The sequence below is a fragment of the Diabrotica virgifera genome, chromosome 3, assembly GCF_917563875.1.
Source record: "Diabrotica virgifera virgifera chromosome 3, PGI_DIABVI_V3a".
NCBI lineage: Eukaryota > Metazoa > Arthropoda > Insecta > Coleoptera > Chrysomelidae > Diabrotica > Diabrotica virgifera.
The window spans coordinates 248,316,859-248,335,540 of NC_065445.1; the positions used below are offsets into that span (position 1 = coordinate 248,316,859).

The following is an 18,682-nucleotide window of genomic DNA, read 5'->3' on the forward strand; positions in this document are numbered from 1 at the left end:
AGGTTGAAATGTATTCACTAATTAAATAATATTGGTTTGCAAATTTGACTAACTAAAACCCCAAAACAGATCTAACAACAATTTCTATATTTATAGAAATTTCTAAAAAGAAAATGTATAGAAAGATTTATATATTTATAGAAGACTTTGAGATGTGGGTTTTTCGAAGGATGTTGAAGATCTCTTGGACAGAGCCTGTGACCAACAATGAGGTCGAGGTGCTGAGAAGAATAGGGAAACGAGTTATTTAGGACATATTTACAGATGAGAAAGATATAACTTTTTACGACTAATAATGGAAGGGAAAGCGGAAGGAAGAAGAGGTCCAGGAAGACAAAAATGCTCCTGGCTGAAGATCGTAAGAGATTGGACAGGCATGGACACACATTCGATACTAAGAACCGCTCAAGATAGAGAGCAATTTGCTGTAGTTATAGCCAACCTTCAGTAATGGAGAAGGCACCTTAAGAAGAAGATAGAAAATATTATATAATTCAAAATGTTAGCACACAGCAGTTATTTGTAAAATTATTAATATTGCTAAAATTATTATATTTTAAATTAGTGTTGCAGTTAATTGTTAAAATTAAATATAATTGGTTTCATTCGGAGGGAAAAGTACAGATGACAACAAAAGTCTAAAAAAAGCCGAGTTGAACAGACATTATAAGTAAGAGAACAAGCACAATAATGCGAACTGTACTAGTAATAGGCTACGGTACTGAAAAATAAAAATATTAAGAATCCAGCAAATAAACTTCTAGATCATTCAATTTTCACATTATTCTCTTATATTGAAAAAGGTCAATGTCATGTTCTTAATTTGGATAAAGTTGGATTAGTGATTAACATTAACACTCACTCCACTCCATACTCATAATAAATCTCATATCTAAACTCTAAACACTCACCTTTCTAGCTTTTTTGGCTGCAAAATCTTTAATCAAATCGTTAAAGTGTAAGTATTGAAAAAGCTCAGCATTTCAAACAAAACTAGCCAAACTAGACAATCTAGAATCGAGTTCCGCAAGTAGTTAGATTAGATGTCATCATGCATAGTAGAATCAGCAAAACCGTGTCCATATTCGGACATAATGTTGTGAACTGTTTTTCATGAATTAGTTTCAGATACTCCAAAAGTGTATTCATCGGAGACTTGGTAATCTTGTTATCATGAGGTTCTCTTTCTTCATCAAATATACCTTTAACAAAGCCTTGGAACTGTACGCACTCTTCTCCAAAGTCACGATTCGATACTTTTTAGACGAAATAGAAACTTTTCCCCTGATTTCTTCATTGGAAATTGACGATAAGTTGTTTAAAAATCCAAATTCTTCATTAAGACTAAAATAAACTTCGGACCTTTCATTCCATTTCTGAATAAAGCCTGTCAATTACAACATTGAATGTATTAATCTTTAAGTCTTCTTTGCCATTAAAGTGGGATTCAGTGGGTTCATCTTTTTTGTCTTCGCCAGGGAGAGCTTTTCTTTTCGGGCGTCTTTTTATTTCAAGAATATAGGTTTCATTTTTAGACAACTCTTTTCCTCCTTTTTCATAGGAATAAAGTTGTCTCTCAGACTAAATGTGTCCTCCTAAAAAAGTTTTTTTTACAAAACGCTGCGGCCCCCTTTTGCTTGCGGCCCTAGGCCACGGCCTAGTCGGCCTAATGCTAAATCCGGCACTGATACTCAGAATTGCCCTATCTTCATTATTATCTGTCTTATCTTATTGCAAAATAGAAGTCTCTGATATAAACAAATAGAATAACTCTTAAACTAATTAATGGATCGGTCTCAAATTTTAAAGGTGTGTTAAGTACGCCAATACCCAACTTTGGGTGAAACACTAAAGTTCTAATGTAGTTTTAGTAAAAGTTATTAACAAATAACGATTTTCACTTATTTTGCAGTTTGCGTAGCAACAAATTAACTTTTTAACTTTCAAAAATCTGCATTTTGAAGGTTTTATAATGTTCTAAAAAATTAAATTTTGTAATTTTATGTTAACTATTTAGCTTTTGAATGGGTACAAAAAATCGAAAAAATCGCCATTTTTGCACTAAATTGTTAATAATTAAAAAACGGACGCGAATTCTAGGCAGGAAACAGGTAGGTTTTCTTCCTATAGGTCTACAATAACTAAAAAAGTAGTCAGCTACCTGGATCTTTGAGTGTTTCGAGAAAATCCTTATTACTCTGGACTACCTCTTCTACGACTGCGTTTGCGTGGTCTCCAATGCACAATGCCTCTCGTCCACCTTTCGATGGTTTTTGGTGCCGCTTGTTCTATGCAGTGCCATTTCATTTCAGCAATTCTTCCAATTACATCTTTCACCTTCGTCCTGCTTCGCCCATCCACATTTCGTATATGTTCCCTCAGATACTAGTAACATAGCTCGTTCGATCGCACTCTATGTTGTTCTCAATCTATTGGCTGATACCTCTATAAGTGTCATCGTCTCGATTCCATAGGTGAGTAGAATGAATAGAATACAACTGTTGAATTCCCTTAGATTTATTGGTACGCTTTTGTTTTTCAACACATCCCTGAGTGTTCCTACTGATGCCAAAGTCATTTGATTCTACTGCCGTTTGATTCTGTTCTCTATCGTTCTCTGCCGTCTCTCTCCATTCCTCTTCTAAGTTTTCACTTTTGCGAAGTTTTCAGCAGCTGGGAGTATTTCACTATGTTCAGCAGGCTACTCCACTCAGGGCCACTGGTGTCCATAAGACACCACCGACTGGAAAACACCATTTAGTACCCTTGTTTTGGTACTACCTGGACCTTTAATATTCGAAATTAGGCGTACTATCGCCTCCATACTTCGGTTCCTCTTTCTACCATTTTTTACACATGCATACCAGCTAGAGCTAGACTATGACTTCACAGATTTTTTCGGTTTAACTGATCCATCTGCTAATGAGACGCAGGGCTGTGTTAGCTCTATTAGTCATTTCCGTTTTCTGACTTACCTTTGAGAGTGCAACCCCTCGGCAACTGTAGCCTCAGCATCCCGTCATATAGAATATTCAGACACAGGCTGGCGCTAAGCAGATGCGGTACACCCTGCGATAGTCTGATATTGATATCTTTGACTCTTATTTATCTCCTGTGCCTCCTGATGAGAGACTAATAAGTTTCGAAACCGGTAGAGGTGCTTGCTGCACTCTCTGATTGGACTAGAATGTGGTGCATCTGTATTGTCGTTTTGCAAAGAAATTGAAAATGGTTATTCATTTTTGATTTACATGTTTACTCTGATTGGAGTACGAAGGGAACCATTCTCGTTAGAACTTTATTGCGCTGACCAGATGGGACGTGAATTATAAATTGTAAAATTCCCTCATCTTCCTTAGTCTCAGCATCCGTATGGCTTGCAAATTGTAGAAGCCTCGGAGGTGTAACCAGAGAAGGTTCCCATTGTTTTCAGTCTGGTGGGATTAGTCCAGTCGGATTAGACGAATAACAGGCCTAACCTTGCATTAGGAGCTGCCCCAAATTTTATTTTTCTAATATTTAGGGAGGGTCAATATTAGTCCAAATTTAAAATCTCGACTGAATTCCACCGTTGCGTTAGCCGCCATCTTGATTTTAAACTAGAACCGTTTTTGCTCAATATCTCCGCCATTTTCAATTTTTTGACAAAAAGTGTAGAAACGAGAATTATTGGAAATGAGATTTTCTATAATTTCATTTATTATTAATTATTGTATTATTGAATTATCTCGTTTATTGTTAGTTTTACAACAATTATGTACCTATACAAAAATTAAGAGAATTAAATTCTACACAATTTTGATTTCTTCCATTTTTTTGTTAAAATTAATATTTAAGGTAGTACGTATGCGTTAATGGCGCGATCATAAGACCGGATTGATTTTATAGCAGATGTTGTTGTTCAATATCTACGCCATTTTCAACTAAAATTGTTCAAAATATAATTTCCTACAATTTCTTTTTAACAATTTTTTTCATGCGGTTGATATTTTCCGAGTTACACGGGAAAATAGTAAAAAGTGGTGGGGGGAGCGTAATTATTAAATTGAATTTTGTTTGCGAGCTGCCCCAAATTTTATAATTATATCCTTTAGGAGAGATAAATGGTAGTGTAAATTTAAAATCTCGACTGAATTCCGCGGTTGCATTAGCCGCCATATTGATTTTAAATGAGAACTGTTGTTGCTTAATATCTCCGCCATTTTCAACTTTTCGACATAAATAGTGGGAGAGAAAATTGTTGGAAATGCAATTTCCTACAATTTCTTTGGCATAATTTTTTTATACGATCAATATTCTCCGAGTTAAGGGGGACAATAATGGAAGCGGAGGGGAAGCATAATTATTGAATTGTCTTATTTATTATTAACTTTACGACATAATTGTACATAAACAAAAATCAGGAGAATTATATTTTATACAATTTCTGAAACTTCCAATGAAACATCAATCAAACTAAGTATATAAAAGACATAAAAAGACATTATATGTATTAAGTTCACTTAATTTTATTAACTAGCGGGTTTTATTGGTTGAATTTGTCTGTCGATATTTTAAGTTTTATGTCAGCTAAAATATCGTGATGTTTCAACATTTTTTTTTTAATTTTGGACCCTGTTAGGGGGGAATTTTCCCATTTCCCCCCCTTGCAGACCCGCCACTGGTTCTCTCGAAAAATTGTAGCAAATCGTAATTGCAACAATTTCAGTTCTTACACTTTTTGTCGAAAAGTTGAAAATGGCGGAGATATTGAACAAAAACAATTGCTACAAAATCAATCAGGTCTTACGCTCGCACATTTACCACATACGTACTACCTTAAATATTGATTTTATCAAAAAAAATGAACGGCGTCAAAATTGTACAAAATTTATTTCTCTTCATTTTTGTATAGGTATATATTTGTTGTAAAACTAATAATAAACGAGATAATTTAATAATTCAATAATTATGTTACAACTGTCACTATTTTCCCCTCATAACTCGGAAAATATCGACCGCACGAAAAAAATTATAATAAATTAAATTATAGAAAATCGCTTTTTCAACAATTTCAGTTTCTACACTTTTTGTCAAAAAATTGAAAATGGCGGAGATATTGAGCAAAAACGGTTCTCGTTTAAAATCAAGATGGCGGCTAACGCAACGGTGGAATTCAGTCGAGATTTTAAATTTACACTAATATTGACCCTCCCTAAAGATTAGAAAAATAAAATTTGGGGCAGCTCCAAATGCAAGGTCAAATGCTATCCCGACTGGGCTAGATGTAGAAGTAACATTATGTTGTTTTATGAGTCATCAGAGTGAAAACTTAGTCTTTTGCTAGCAGTTGCCGCTAGGGCATCTATGCCATTTCGTTCGTTGCAATCCGGGACTGCACGCCGGGGTTTGTTTTGGTTGGATCAGAGAGAGCAGCAAACCTGCGGCAGCGAAACCAAACGGTTTCGAAACCGGTAGGGATGCTTGCTGCACTCTCTGATTGGACTAGAATGTGGTGCGGCTGTATTTTCGTTTTGTAACGAAATTGAACATGGTTATTCATTTTTGATCTTATTTATCTATCAGTTAATTACCTATCAACCACGTAGACCATATACTCACTAACGCCCAATTCTCTCAGTTTGGAGATAGTTTTTCCTCATGATGCCGTGTTGAAGGCGTTCTCTTGCCAACAGAATAAGAGCTACCCTACCCATTTCCTCCCTTCCTGTGTGACTAAAGAGGTCACTTTTTAGACCCCATCTGTGGTGGATCTTTATTTAGATAGTCATTTGGATACAGGAAATAAAACCGAATATTTGGCTTTTCAATTTAATTCAATGTTTGCCGGTGTCTGTAAAATTTAACTTTTTTAGACAATATACTTTATTCTGTTCCTGCTCAGGGCGCACCTTGTATTGGAGAAGAATATGCAAAATTTATCAACGATCTTATAGAAAAATTTAACGTCAACCCAAAAGATATTCATTTAATAGGGCATAGCCTCGGAGCACACGTGTCAGGATTTGCTGGCCGAAAAGTCAACAAAAAAATTTCCAGAATAACGGGTACGTATTTTCGTATATAGTATTTTTACTACAAAAACGTTATTACGTAGGTCAAAATTTTTGACGTAAGAGAACTGCCAAAACATTAGAATGTGACTTTTCATTATTGCCGTGTTTATAATAAACATAGCAATAATGAAAAGTCACATTCTAATGTTTTGACAGTTCTCTTACGTCAAAAATTTTGACCTACGTAATAACGTTTTTGTAGTAAAAATACTATATTTACATCAATTCACTAAGTGCACCTCGCCAGGACAAGAATCTACAGGTCGAGCAAGTCTCGTAAATTTCACGATTGCGAGCCACGCTTCACGCAACCGTGTTTGCGTACTTGTGTTTCGAGTTGCGTGGTCGTGCGGAGTTATATTTACCTTAATAATCGTTTCTACTGATCATATACATATATCATCATGTCAAAATAGGGCTTTTCATCGATTGTCATTTGTTTCGAGCTTCTGTCATGTGTCACATAATATTAATATATCTACGTCATACGTCTTTCGTCTGTATCATTGGTATATGCCAATAACGTATGACGTAGATATATTAATATTATATGACACATGACAGAAGCTCGAAACAAATGACTGTGAATGAAAAGCCCTATTAAATCAATATGTCAATATGGCTACTGGGTGTAAAAGATAAATCTTATTCTATCTGTTCTTAATGAGTTTTAGATAATTTTAGTTGTATTTCTTTGTAAGTTTGTGTTGTACCGTTGATTGAGATATTGGATCCATATCAATATTGGGTATTGGACCCATATCAATATTTCAATCAACGGTTGTACAAAGATTAATTTAACATTTTCTCTGGAAGTATTAATTTAGAAAGATAATATGCTTCATTGGTGTTGTGTTTTGAAGTGTGAAATGCAAAGTAATTGTGATAAAGTCAAGATAAAGTTCACTTTTAAACTGAACTAAATAAGGTATCTGAGAGACAACAATGGTTAAATGCAATACAATGTACAGGTTTTACTAGCGAAATGAAAATTTTCCTGTCCTGTCTGCTGTAATCATTTTATATCTGGTAAGTTACAATTACAACAGTAACGATTTTTGAAAATGTTAACATTTTAATCTTATAGGAAAACCAGCCGACTTAATCGATAATAACAATCTCCAGATTGGGTTCCTTCAATAAATATGGGCTATTAACACAATGAAATAAGTTCCAGAATATCTAAAATGGAGTGGTATCAAAGGAGAATTAAAGGAAAAAATATTCATATTGAAATTATTTATAAGGCACTGGACTGTCTTAAATTCTACAATAATACTAGGTGGGTAAATGATTTTAGACATTTTTCATTAAGAGTAGATTAAGATTAAATAGATTTTCATTCAGTAGATTTAAAACTTGTTTACACGGGTAGAGTAATGATGCAAGTACTTGATAGAGTAGAGTAACTCTACCTGTAAAAATGCTCAGCACAGTAGAATAGCTGGTAGAGTGTATAGTTGGAGTTAAAGTAGAGTGACTAGCAACCTATGGCAAAGTAACTACTCTATGACCACCACTACTGCCAAAATGTCTACTCGGCTGCACACTCTACCCATGGAACAAGCTCAATTATGGCAGAATAGAGTAGGTAGGAGAGTACATGGGGGCGCTGTCATTCTGGCTGGAATTGTGTTTTGTGTAAATAGTGAAAATGAAGTTCACCGAAGATGAAACTTTAAAACTTGTAGAGCTATAATACGGCGAATACCAGTGTTTATGGAATTTAGGTAGTGTATACTACTGAAATAAAAGTTTGCAGCAAGCTGCGGAGGATGAAATCGTCGAAAGAATGGCAAAGGGGGCTTTGGAGTAAACGAGCTTAAGCAAAAAATTAAGAATTTAAGGTGCACTTATAATCGAGAGTGTTTAAAAATACAAAAATCGGTTTCACTATACTAGCATCAGTACTACTGCTACTCTACTCTCCTCAAAACTCTACCCATGTAAACAAGTCTTTAGAAACAGTGGAAAATGAGGTAGCTAGTAGAGTAGTAGTAGAGTAAAATATACTGGTTTAGCAAATTACAATGTTTTAAGGTAATACAGTAGCGATAAACAGGTAGCCAAAACGTGTTCCAAGATTGTCACTGTAATTTTGAATATTTTTTCGAGGCATTTGGCACACGTATTCGTAAAATAATAGAGAATGGCGGTACAGAGCCCAATTTGAAAAATATATTAATATGTGGAAATTACTCTGTAATTATACAATATTTAAAAAGCGAGCCTGTACCGCCATTAAGAAGAACAAAAAAATACACTTTCTTCAAATAAACTTTTTTATCCGATGCCTAGATTTTGTGTAATTTTGGAACTACTAATGAAATAAAAAATTTTAGTAGTTCCAAAATAACACAAAATCGGATAAAAAATGTATTTGAAGAAAGTGTATTTTTTTGTTCTTCTTAATGGCGGTACAAGCTCGTTTTTTTTTTATATTGTATTTAATTACAGAGTAATTTCCACATATTAATATATTTTTCAAATTGGGCTCTGTACCGCCATTCTTTATTATATTACGAATATGTGTGCCAAATATCTCAAAAAAATATTCAAAATTACAGCCGCAATCTTGGAACACATGTTCGCTACCTGTTGATCGATACTGTTTCCTCTTAAGATAGTTTTAATAGTTATTTATGATATAAGTATTAAAAGTACAATTTTAAGACGCGCATGTGAAAGTTAACTTAAAAAAATAATTTTATTAATGTTTTGACTTCCACATCAGATGTCATTGTCAAAATACAAAATATTCATTATTATTAGGTTTGTTCTAGCAAACAGTCAAACTTGTCAAAAACCATCAGCAAACAGTTGGTCAGTAAAAGAACATAATACAGTCACCAGTGCGATCCCCTCTACTCGTGCTGGTCCACTATTCGCTGATGGTTTCAAACTGATGCTAGAACAAACCTATTATTATTATGCATATCATTATCTGTAAATAATATTTCTTCTGATTGTTAATTGTAAAGGATAGAAAAATTACCATTTATTTTATTTTTTTTTAGAATCAGCTGAGAGAAGTGGTCTACAAAAAAACCAGGAAGGAAACGGAATATGTGGCTACGAAAGGCAAAAGAAAGGTTTACAAAGCAAATGTGACACATTTTTTTGAAATATTTAGGAATATCAGTAAATTGCATTAAAAAAATGTATGGAAAGATTTTGTTCAATAAAAATGTTTATATTTATCAAGGATGTATTATTTGGTATGGCCACATATCGTCAGTGATGTAATAATACATCCTATCTGTTTTTTCATGAGTTTTGTAAGAGAGACTAAAAACTTGTCTTAGGGTCACCTCCTGTTTTCATATGATATTTTTTGACTTGTTTTGTAGTAAATTAAACTATCTATGAACTACAAAACAAGTCAAAACTTACATATAAATACAGGAGGTGACCTTAAAACATGTTTTTCCATCTCTCATACAAAACTCATGAAAAAACAGATAGGAGGTATTGTCACATCAGCAAGGATGTACAGTGATGAGTGCCCTAATAACCGGCAAAATATGGGCAACATATTTAGTTGAGAGATAAAAAGAAATGAAACTAGTCGAGCTGGGAAATTTAGCGAAATTAACCTTTAAATTTACGTTATATTGATCCCACCTTTACACATATCGGAGGAGTATGTCAACTAAAACTGTCACTGTGACAGTGGTAGTTTCCAAACTCGTCTGATACATCTGAAGGTGGTACAAAATCAATACAATCTAAATGTATAAGTTAGTATCGCTAAATTTCCGAGCTCGACTAGTTTCATGTCTTTTTATCTCACTACTTAATACATCTTTTGTGCTATTTTGCCGGTTATTAGAGCGCTCATCACTGTATTTCTGGTATATCCAGGGAATGTCTACAAAATATATTTTGAATGTCCAGAGAACATTCGTGGACATTCATGGAATGTTCCAATAAGACATTCAGGTAATGTTTAAAATACTGACACAGGATTTTCCTGGGATGTTCAGGGAACATGTTTTCGGGGATATTCCAGGAATTTTTCAATGTCTGTGTACCTTCTATGGAATATTTTGGTGTTATTACCGCCGCACTCCACTTGCGATTTGTAATCAGGAAGATTGAACACATTGTTTCAAATACAAGTCAATCCATTTGTGACTAAATAATCATGGATTGACTTCTATTTGAAAGAATGTGTTCAATCTTCACAACTACAAATCGCAAGTGGAGTCCGGCGCTTAGGGCTACTTCCTCTTCGGTATTATGTATTATACTACAGAAATCAGGAACTTTCCTTCTAAATATATGTATGCATCTTGGCCATCAAACATATTCTTCCAAACATTTTTTTAAGGGGTTACATAGGTCTTGTGGGTAAAAAAAGTGACTTTTTAAAAAAATTATATCTCGAAAACTAAAATTTATTTTTATTTATAATTGGAACATGTAAAAGTATAGTACTTAAGGTAGTCTCAAAAAAAGTTTCAGCCAAAAATATTCATTTTTGTAGAGTTTAAGTTTTTTTGCGTTGGCAGCATAACTAAGTCCAGTCTCATCTGAAATCAAAAAGTTTCTTGTAGTTTATACCTCTGGCTAGAATATGAACGAAGGAATTAAAAAAAAAAATGAAATTTGAAGATTTTACATAAGTTTAAACACATTTTTGACCCCAATTTTTCTCATTTTTAAAGTAGTTTTTTTTTATAAAACAAAAATGACCTCATCTAATAAAAAATCCTTTGTTCATTCACTAGCCAGAGGTATAAACTACAAGAAAATTTGATTTCAGATGAGACTGGACTTGTTATGCTGCTCACCGCAAAAAAGGGCTGTTGTCGAAAAATTGCAGTCAACTCTACAAAAATGAATATTTTTGGCTAAAATTTTTTTGAGAGTACTATACTTTTACATGTTTCAATTATAAATAAAAATAATTTTTAGTTTCCAAGATATAATTTTTTTAAAAAGTCACTTTTTTTACCTGCAAGACAACAACTTAACAAATTGTTGATTTCAAATTGTAACAGTTGTTTTGCAAAGTATGCTGCCCTCTTGTATTTTCTGTGTTATCTTCAAAAAACACAAAACAAAAAAAAAATAAAACAAAAGTTTAACCTTCACACCACAGAATCAAGCAATCAAGTTACGTAATTTTCAAACACCTCACCTGACACAGCGTCTCAAGTACGATTGCGCGAATTGGTAAATATAACTCCGCACGACCACGCAACTCGAAACACAAGTACGCAAACACGGTTGCGTGAAGCGTGGCGCGCAATCGTGAAATTTACGAGACTTGCTCGACTTGTAGATTCTTGTCTCGCCAGGCACCCGCCCGATACTCGCCATGCGCATCGGCACACATTGCATACTCGCCATGGTAGAACATATCGCACCGCATTGAGTATCGCGGCGATGTGCCTGACGCGGTGCGTGGTGAGCATTACATCGAGCATCGAGGCTAGGTGCGATGCTTCACTATATTTCTACTCTTATGCTGGGGCCACAGTAAGATTTAATGCCGTTAATTAACGCGTTATTTGACTAACGCGTTAGGTGTAGCCACGACTTAGCGCGCTAATTTGTTAATGCCATTATACTCTGGGCTAATTAGCAAAATTCATGGAAAAGTTATTTACCAGCAATTTTATTGCTGGAATCGAATTATAAGTTCCTATATATTAATAATATAGGTATGCAAAGTCCGCAGATAGTGTGCTACTTTTTTTATAAACAAAATGGCGCCGAAAAATCGTATTTTTTTCAATAATTGCTCTATAACTCCGAAGATTTTAACTTTACAACCAAAACAGCTTAATAAAAATTCACCACAAATAAATTCTGCATAGAGATATGTTTTTCACGATTTGCTCCGACGAAAATTTTCCTCGGAAAATGCGGGTTTTCCTAACAAAAACTCTAATTTTCAAATAAAGTTTTAGGTAAGTAATTATTAATCAATAATTAAATAACTTAGTGACATCAAAGCTTTCTTGGTATAGATTGTAATTCCAGAAGCCGGTGAAAATTAAACTAATATTTTAGCAACAATTCAATTGTTAATTAACAAATTACGATCGCAATAATAAACAAAATAATTATGATACATTGATCAAACTTATAAAGATTATAAAGATGAGATGCTTATTTAATATTTTATCGACAAAATATAAATTTTTCTTTTTTTTTTGCATAATCTTTAAATTTTGAAAAAAAAATAGCTATAATACGCTGGTCTAATTAGTAAAGTACAAAGAAAGGTTATTTACCAGCAATTTTATTGCTGAAATCGAATTATAAGATCCTATATATTATTAATATAGGTATGTAAAGTCCGCATATAGTGTGCTACTTTTTTTATAAACAAAATGGCGCCGACAAATCTTATTTTTTTCAATTATTGCTCTATAACTCCGAAGATTTTAACTTTACACCAAAAACACTCAAATAAAAATTCACCCCAATTTAATTCTACATAGAGACATGTTTTTCCCGATTTGCTCCGACGAAAATTTTTCTCGGATAATGTTGGTTTTCCCAACAAAATCTCGCATTTTTAAATAAATTTTGTGGGCCCGTAATTATTTATCAATAATTATATAGCTTGGTAAAATAAAAGCTTTCTTGTTATAGATTATAAATTCAGAAGCCGGTGAAAATGAAACGAATATTTTAGCAACAATTCAATTGTTAATTAACAATTTACAGTCGCAATAACAACCAAAATAATCATGAGACATTGATCAAACTTAGAAAGATTATAAAGGTGTGATGCCTATTTAATATTTTGTCGACAAAATATAAATTTTTCATTTTTTTGCATAATCTTTAAATGTTTAAAAAAAATTGTTATAAACAAATTAACATTTCTCAGAAATTGTTCATTATATTATAATTTAAAAAAATACTTAAAATGCGTATTTCATAGGTCTTGAAAATGAATGCTTTAAAAAAAATTTTCAACCATTTGCAAAAAAGTTATGAAACAGCAAAGTAAATATACGAAATCTCCGTTGTTTATAATTAGTTTTAATTGTTTCAAAGCTTAAAAATGAGTCTATGGTACAACCTAATTACTCACAAAGAATGTCAAAAATTACTGCAATGGTTATATTTTAATCAAAGATTAAAACACTTTTTTTTGTAATTTTTAGCGCAAACGTAGGCCTGATACAGAGTCGGAGCTAAAATGTTCACTCGAAGCGACTGACACGCAGCATGCATTATTTATTAAAAGTGTACATCACGCGGCCGGTCGTCGCTCCGAGTGAAAATGTTATCTACAGTACTGTGTTACTCCACTTTCGCGCGTGTAAATTACAAAAAAATATATTTATAATCTTTAATTAAAATATAACTATTAAACTGATAATCGATATTTTTTTGTAAATAATTAGCTTGTACTTTAAACTCACTTCTACGCTTTGAAAGAATTAAAAAAAAGTATAAACGCAGTAGTAATCATATGATTATTTTGCTGTTTCATAACTTTTTTACAAATGGTTGCAAAAAAGTTTTAAAGCATTCATTTTAAAGATATTTAAAATGCCCATTTTAGCTATTTTTTTAAATATAATGTAATAAAAACTTTCTGAGAAACGTTAATTTGTTTATAACTATTTTTTTTAAACATTTAAAGATTATGCAAAAAAATAAAAAATTCATATTTTGTCGACAAAACATTAAATAGGCATCTCATCTTTATAAGATTTCAAAGCTTGATCAGTGTATCATAATTATTTTGGTTAATATTGCGACCGTAAATTATCAATTTACAATTGAATTGTTGCTAAAATATTCGTTTAATTTTCACCAGCTTCTGGAACTATAATCTAAACCAAGAAGGCTTTTAAGTCACCAAATTATTTAATTATTGGTACCTAGATAATTACTTATCTAAAACTTTATTTGAAAATTAAAGATTTTGTTGGGAAAACCCGCATTTTCCGAGGAAAATTTTCGTCGAAGCAGATCGGAAAAAACGCGTCTCTATGCAAAATTTAATCACGGTGAATTTTTATTCGGGTGTTTTTGTTGTAAAGTAAAAATCTTCGGAGTTATAGAGCAATAATTGAAAAAAACACGATTTTCGTGCGCCATTTTGTTTATAAAAAAAGTAGCACACTATCTGAGGACTTTGCATACCTATAATATTAATATATAGGATCTTATAATTCGATTCCAGCAATAAAATTGCTGGTAAATAACTTTTCCCAAAAATGGCCTATTCTCCGATAATCAGCCCAGACTATTATTAATGCCGGTCAACGTTAGGCGATAGATCGGGAGGCGGTTTCTTTCGACACTTCAAAGGAGGTACTCTTTTACTTACCGCGTTGTTGTGATTACACTTGCACTGTTTCATAAAATTCTAGCTTGCAGCCCATCAGAGTAATTTTTTTGTGAAATAGGTAGGTACATATTATTCTACGAAAATGGAGTGGAGTAATGAGAAAATAATTTAATTTTTAACAGTATTTGAAACAGAAACTTATTCTTATTTATGGGATCCACGACAAAAATCATATAAAAATCGTGGTGTTCATGGTGACGCTTGGTGTCGAATTGTGAAATCATTATCTTTTCCAGCGATGGTAGAAGACTTGAAAAGAAAAAAAGACACACTTATGGGATACTATAGGACCCATTTAAATAAATATAAAATATCGTTAAAATCTGGCATGGGAACGAATGAGGTATATAAAACAATCTGGTTTGCATTTGATGTTATTACCGTGTTCGTTTTCTGTGCATTTTCATCATCCACCATTTTCTTTAAGTCTTGGTTCAGCGTAGCATATTCGCCTTCGACTTCGAATTAGCTTGAAATTATTGGATTAAAAAGAGCGTTTTTTGCTGACTACGCGCTAAAATATGTAAGTGTGGCCAGTCGCTTTAATGCGCAGTTTATTCCATCATTTTTGCTGTGTTAATGGACCGTGAGAGTGTGACGTCAAAACGTCAAAATGGTTTCCAAATATTGATATAAAAATACCAAACAAAGCAACTGTCAATTGATTATACACGTGATTTGTGTAATAATTTTTAATTTTATTTTGTTTTAACAATAATCTGCACATTTTTTTTAAAGACACAATGTTTGCTAGTCATATAAGTCATAATGCTTTTAATTTTATAAATGTACTTAGACAAAATCAAGGATTTACACACTACATAGTACTTACTGTGTTTCTTCAGGTTTTTAACCAGTCCTATTTGGAAATGTGGTGAGAAATATACTATGAGCATTGATTATAATATTACGGGTATTATACCCAACACATTACCATTTTGTAAAAATAAACATCCTACAAGCAATATATTCCAATTATAAAAACTAAAACAATTACCATGTTTGAATTTCTGCTTTGTTTGGAAACCATTTCAGAGTAGCCAACATTGATTTGACGTCACGACTATCACGGTCCATTAATACGATAATGGACGTTAGACGTTAACGTTACTGTGGCCCCAGCATTATACACTATTCACTGCATTATTACAGTTGCTTCTAGTCAGTCAGTCATTTTTTTAGGGTGGATTTTTTTAGGGTGGAGTAAAATGTATTTGTCCCTGTTAAAATTTTTGATCCTGGTCAAGGCTTGTTGCTGCATTAAAGTTACGTAGAAATGGAGGCCCAATAGTCTATTCTAGAATGTTGACAGTGGAGCATATTTGGACAGACGCTCAAGATATTTCTTGGGATGTTTTCAGAATCGGATAAGAGAAAGGCTTACTGGTCAGCAGATACAAATCCACTACTTTTTCAGCTTAAATAAAAAAACATATTACAACATTTATACACATAGCCAACCAACTATTCTAGTAGTAAAGAACTCATTCACGATATCAAAACTGGTCATGAACTGTAAATATTTCGAAATCGGCCATTTTTAACCTTCAAAAACTATATTCAAAACTGAAAATTTCAATGTTGCCAAGGTAGGTCGACATTCTTTAAACATCGATTGATGAAATCCCGAAGAGTTTTTCGCAATACAATATTGAAAACCTCTTTGTTTTTTAATTGCTAATAAAGCGGGCCCGACACTATTTTCAACCGTTGTTGTTGCATGTGATGTATGTAATATGCGTATATATATTGTTATATTTCTATTTGATATGAAAATTAAAAATTTGATAATTATAGACAAAATTCAATTTAATATAAAATATTTTCAATTTTCTCAACCACGGGCATATAAATTTAGAACAACCTGTATACAACAAATTGTTATATTTAATTTTAAGAAGTGATTAAATAAGACTCAAGTGAAATCGTTAATAGGTCATTATCGTTGTTCGCGGAAGGATCGATCATTAGCCGATGCTAAATAAGACTAAGTGGAAATAGAGAATAGGTCATTAAAATTTGTATATAGTAGAAAGTAATTTTAGAATGGGAATTAACTATTTTCTTTGAAATCCATTAAGCATATTTAGAAAGTTTAAAAATTGGTTTTGAGGAATACTGCGAATGAGAGTTGGTGGTGGAAGTAGGATTTGTGAATCTGGAAGGGATATTTAGAAAGTAGGGGAATGAATGACAAATAGAGATCAGAATGTTTTGAGCTGTCGAGAAGTGAAGTCGAGGAGTAGACGGTAGTGTACGGAGAGTGAGAAAGCCTGTGTAGTTCCGTGAGTGTGGAGTATCTATCGTAGAACGAGAGGTAGGCCAGGTTGAGAGTAAAAGAACCTCCTTGAGCCAAGAGTTCCCGGTAGCTGATTGCAGTTTCGAAAAAGGTAGAAGACAGCATCACGACAGAAGCAGGAAACGAGAGCTATACGAGCTAGTTTCAGAGGAGAACATTACTGGAAGCCAGGACGAGGTTTTGATTGCAGCCAAGGATAGCAGGAAACGGGTCTTGTGTGAAGACATTCTCAGTGCACCAGAAAAAGGTCAGTCTCATATTTTTGGACATGAATGTATGGGTTTTTCGTAGTAAATACCACATTTAAAATTGAAGAAACATAATCAATAATATCAGAAAAGCTTCATCAAACTTAAATAGAATTGTTGCTAATAAATCATAATAGTTAAATGTTAATAAAAACTTTCAATTGGAAACAAAAAGGAAATAAGATTCCCATGTGTAAATGTTATGTTTAAGAATAATAAGATATAGCAAATATTAAGCAGTGATTGCCATTTAAATAAAATAAACAATATTTTGATTACAATTGTAACCCATATGTGTTATTATTTTACTCTTTTCTTTCCTATCCCGATTAGGAACCATTAAGAAATACTTAGAAGCCACGTATGTAAGTACTTAATTTTATAAAAAGCCCTGAGATTGAAAACACATTGATATGTGATCTGGTAAATTAATTAGATTAGTATTAAAGCATTGATTAAATTAAGTGACATATAAGAATATTATATCATATCAAAAATCAAGATCACATCAACTGGCGCCCAACGTGGGGCATTGTAAAGTATTTCTAGTGGCAAATTTGAAGGATAGAAAGAGTAAAGCCGGTATTTGAAAATTTATATGCCTGTGGTAAAAAGTGAGATACTTACATTTGATAACATAAAATTTTAGATCTCTTTAGGTACAAATTTTACATAACTGATTTAATATTTTATTTTTACGATATTACATTTGATATATTTATTGACAATTTATAATATTTGGGTGAGAAAAAGTCGTCTTGGTAACATACTAGTAAAATTTCATATTTGGCGGGGACAGTACTTCTTGAAAACAAATGTCTGTGACAAGAAGCCAAAGCAAAGACAACAAAAAACAAAAAGAACATTCAAATCAAGAGAATAATTCAGACCAAGAAGACATTTTAGACACGACAATCATGGCATCAGAACAGCAAGAATTATCAGGAATAGATAAAATATTACAAATGATGCAACTCCAGTCCCAAAGAATGGAACAAAAAATGGATAAAAATCAGGAAGAAACATCAAAGAAAATGGATGAATCCCAACAAAAAATGGATAAAAAAATGGAGGAAACACAACGAAAAATGGATGAAACACAACAAAAATTGGATCAAAAAATGGATGAAACACAACAAAAAATGGATAAAAATCAGGAAGAAACATCAAAGAAAATGGATAAAGTGGAGAAAAAAATGGATGACAATCAACAGGAAACAAAACAAGCCATAGAAGAAAACAACAGAAATATAGAGAGTATTAAGAAGGAAATGGTTAAAAAAATAGAAGAGATTGCAGAAAAGAGCGAGAAACAGGAGTTAGAGATTAAAGAAATCAAAATCAAAATAAAGGAAATAACGAATTGCAAGAAAAAGGAAATAGAAAATTTGGAAAACAAGTTTGAAAACGCTATTCAAGCAATCAGAGAAGAAATGGAAAGAAAGATTGCGGAAATCAATATTCAACAAAATGTAGGAGAAAGAAGAGAAATGGTTATACATAGCACAGATGACGTGAAGATAAGGTTTGGCGGGGATATAAGAAGATTACACCCAGTGCCGTTCATAAATAGCCTGAAAAAGAAAATACAGCACATCGGAAATTTCGAAACAGCAAAAGAAACTATCAGAAATCATCTAAAATATGAAGCAAGCCTATGGTTCGATTGCAAAGAAGAAGAATTTGACAGTTGGCAACAATTTGAACAAAAATTTTTGAATTATTTCTGGGGAAAAGTCCAACAATT

At 32.8% G+C, this 18,682-nt stretch overlaps 1 protein-coding gene across 1 annotated transcript in view; it reads left to right on the forward strand.

Annotated features, from left to right (window-relative positions):
- The window catches only part of LOC114334358 (phospholipase A1-like), a 51,459-nt gene that overhangs the window by 22,450 nt on the left and 10,327 nt on the right, over positions 1-18,682 (forward strand). Inside the window, exon 4 of the mRNA XM_028284394.2 lies at positions 5,856-6,047. Within this exon, the coding sequence (XP_028140195.2) occupies positions 5,856-6,047 (192 nt within the window). The remainder of the gene's footprint in view (positions 1-5,855; positions 6,048-18,682) is intronic.